Here is a 3,811-nt window from a genome sequence, read left to right as displayed (position 1 = left end):
AAAAAAAAAAAAAAAAAAAAAAAAAAAAAAAAAAGAATTTCTGTTTCTGGGATTAGGGAAGATCAGGGAAATAAACCAAATATCTTTTAGGACAAGGGACAGTGAGGATCTTTCAAATCACCTAGATGAAGCCCGGCTTCTCTGGTTTCTGTTTGGCACTAGAGAAGGTATCTTCTCATGGGCTTCTAGGCCAGACATACTCTGTGAAGAAAAGACTGTGCTTAGGGGAAGGATGTTAATGGGAATGTCACCAACAATTTTAGCTTACCTTCCCATCATGACAGATTTCATACCCTTCGGGCTTACATTCATGAGACCTGATGAGCATCTTCAACTGGTATTTATTAAGAATCTTGGAAGTAACATCTGGTCCAAAATAGCAGCCCCCTCCTCGGCCCGTATTTGGAAAACAGCCGTTTTTGCCTCTGGGATCACTCCACAGAATATCAATAATCTTGGAACAACAAACCAGATTTTGCTGTAACTTACAAGTGAGAGTATATCTTTCTAGATTCCAACTTATTTGTCAGAAATATTAACCCAAGGTATCCCAAAGACTACTTCTCATTCTTCCTTGAAAATTGTTTCAGGCCTGGCACAGTGGCTCACGCCTGTGATCCCAGCACTTTCAGTGGCTGAGGTGGGAGGACTGCTTGAGGCCAGGAGTTCAAGCCCAGCCTGGGCAACATGGTGAGACCTCGTCTCTACAAAAAATACAAAAATTAGCCGGGCATGGTGATGCATGCCTGTAGTCTCAGCTACTAGGGAGGCTGAGATGGGAGGATCACTTAAGCCTGGGAGGTTGAGGCTGCAGTGAGCCATGATCACTCCACTGCATTCCAGGCTGGGTGACAGACGGAGACCCTGTCTCAAAAAAAATAAAAAGAACATTGTTTCATATTCACCTCCTCCATGAATATCCAATACAGCAATAACAATAACCAAGAATCAGCCCTTGTCCTTTTTTTTTTGGCTTTAAAAATTCCATCACCATTGTTTGACAGTTGTTGAATCTACAAGGTTCTTTTCTCTTAAAAGAACTTCATTGTCACATTCAGGGGAGAAATTAGCCCCCACAATGCCCACACATTAGGTGTGTCTTAATATGTTCAAAGACATAAGGTAGGTCTCCTGCTATGGCTCTGGGCCAGGTTTTTGTCCTGTTGAGCACATAGCCTGAGGAAGCCCTTGCTGTTTCCCAACACAAATGTGGAAACCTGTTCATCTGAGGGTGTCTCCTAGAGCATCTCCTTCACCTTTCCCCCTCCATGGTAAATACATTCTCAGTTTCAGCAATACATTTAGCAACTGTTTTCCACAATGTGTTCTCCTAAATCCACAAGTGTTGTATTAGTATAACATTTCCTTTGGGGCGCAGGAGAGGCAAATGCAGGTTACATGATGTTCAGGACTAAAGATCTAAATTTTAAAATCATTTTCTGCCGGGCACAGTGGCTCTTTCCTGTAATCCCAGCACTTTGGGAGGCTGAATCAGGAGGGGTGCTTGGGTCCAGGAGTTCAAGACCAGCCTGGGTAAACATGGCAAAACCTCATCTCTACAAAAAATTAAAAAAATAAAAATTAGCCAGGTGTGGTGGTGCACGAATGTGTTCCCAACTACTTAGGAGGCTGAGGTGAGAGGATTCCTGAGCCCAGGAGGTTGAGGCTGCAGCGAGCCATGTTCATGCCGCTGCACTGCAGCCTGGGCAACAGAGCAAGACACCATCTCAGAATAAAACAAAATAATATTTTTCATGAAGATTGGAGGCTCCCTCTTTGTGGCTCTCATCTATCTGTAATGTTTCTTTTCTTTTTTTTTTTTTCTGTGATGGAGTCTCACTCTGTCGCCTAGGCTGGAGTACAGTAGCATGATCTCGGCTCACTGCAACCTCCACCTCCTGGGTTCAAGCGGTTCTCCTGCCTCAGCCTCCTGAGTAGCTGGGATTACAAGGGCCTGCCACAACACCTGGCTAATTTTTGGTATTTTTGGTAGAGACAGGGTTTTACCATGTTGGCCAGGTTGGTCTCGAACTCCTGACCTCAGGTGATCCACCCACCTCGCCTCCCAAAGTACTGGGATTACATGCATGAGCCACTGCGCCTGGCCTGTAATGCTTCTTTATTGAAACTTCTATAACAGCTTAAAGAGTAGTGAGAAAAACTCTCTCTGCCATTAAAGCTATACAACCTTGAAAATCCTCCCTGGATCTCACTTTTGAGATCTTTAGAATCAGGCATTTGGACCAGTTGACCTGTAAAGTATCTCAGATTCTAACAGACTGATTCTAACAGTCTCTATTTTCCACATGTTTCTTTTGAGTGCATGAAAAAGCAGGCATGTGAAGTTGTGCAGTTATTCTAGTGGGTCCAAATCAGGTCTGGAGAACAGGACCAGGAATTGCTAAACATGATTGTACACCCATTGATAAGTATGGTATGGAAGAGGAGCTAGAAATAAGTAAGGAAAAAGACAGTGAGGTGAAAAGAGCAGAACTGGCAGGAGAGCTACCCTGGAATAAGCACCTGGTCAGAACTAGAGAAAAGAGAAACCCTGTACCAGGCCCACATCAGACACCTGCAGAGTTTTTGATGATTGAAGTGACAGTTACAACCACCCAAAGAAGAGTCAGCCCAGGGCACTCCTTTCTCCCCACTGAATGTCGACATCAGCACAACCGTACTCTATGAATAAATATAATGGAACCCCTTTACTTTGCTGGTGTTTATGACAAAAATAACATTCGCATTTTCGACTGAGTCAAATCTGGCTCTTACACCATGACGTCATGTTTGAGGACATAATTTGACCTGTAATATAATAATGGAGGAAAGATGGAAATCAAGGAGTTGTGCTTTGTTAGGAGGGGATTAAGCTTTCAATTTCTACATGGGATGCAAATCATTTATAGCCAAAATTACCCCTGGGAAACCTCTTAAGTTACCCTGGCCGGGCGCGGTGGCTCAAGCCTGTAATCCTAGCACTTTGGGAGGCCGAGACGGGCAGATCACGAGGTCAGGAGATCGAGACCATCCTGGCTAACACAGTGAAACCCCGTCTCTACTAAAAATACAAAAAACTAGCCGGGCGAGGTGGCGGGCGCCTGTAGTCCCAGCTACTCGGGAGGCTGAGGCAGGAGAATGGCGTAAACCCAGGAGGCAGAGCTTGCAGTGAGCTGAGATCCGGCCACTGCACTCCAGCCTGGGTGGCAGAGCGAGACTCCGTCTCAAAAAAAAAAAAAAAAAAAAAAGTTACCCTTAACATATATAGTTGCCCCTCAGTATCCAAGGTGGATTGGTCCCAGGACCACCTCCTACATCCAGGATACTAAAATCTGTGGATGCTCAAGTCCCTCATATAAAATGGCATAGTATTTGCATATAACCCACACCCATCCTCCTGTCTACAAATGGTCCCTGACTTACAATTTTCAACTTCACAACGGTGCAAAAGCAACATGCATTCAATAAGCTCCTTGACATGATGGAATTATGTCCAGATAAATCCATCATAAGTCAAAGAGTATCTGTACTATAAGTCATCTCTAGATTACTTATAATACCTAATACAATGTAAGTGCTATGTAAATAGCTGTTATGCCATATTTTAAAATTTATATTGTATTGTTATATTGTTTTCTTTTTTTTCCAAATATTTTCAGTCTGTGATTGGTTGAATCCACAATGCAGAACCCTGTGCATATGGAGGGTTGACTATACATGATTGTATGTATACAACTCTAAACAATAATATGGATATGTGAATGTTTTATATATATTATATAGATAATATGGAAATGTTAATATTTTATAT

At 42.8% G+C, this 3,811-nt stretch overlaps 1 protein-coding gene across 1 annotated transcript in view; it reads right to left on the bottom strand.

Annotated features, from left to right (window-relative positions):
• Positions 1 to 454, bottom strand: part of LOC108523785 (serine/threonine-protein phosphatase with EF-hands 1-like) — a gene marked incomplete at its 5' end in the record, with an annotated part of 14,672 nt that extends 14,218 nt beyond the window's left edge. Inside the window, one exon of the mRNA XM_017864554.1 lies at positions 269 to 454. Within this exon, the coding sequence (XP_017720043.1) occupies positions 269 to 454 (186 nt within the window). The remainder of the gene's footprint in view (positions 1 to 268) is intronic.
• Between the last annotated feature and the right edge of the window lie 3,357 nt (positions 455 to 3,811).

Source organism: Rhinopithecus bieti, unplaced genomic scaffold (genome assembly GCF_001698545.2).
Source record: "Rhinopithecus bieti isolate Rb0 unplaced genomic scaffold, ASM169854v2 scaffold_76074, whole genome shotgun sequence".
Classification (NCBI taxonomy): Eukaryota; Metazoa; Chordata; class Mammalia; order Primates; family Cercopithecidae; genus Rhinopithecus; species Rhinopithecus bieti.
The sequence above is the reverse complement of the archived record's forward strand: the minus strand, read 5'-3'. Positions and strand labels throughout refer to the sequence as shown.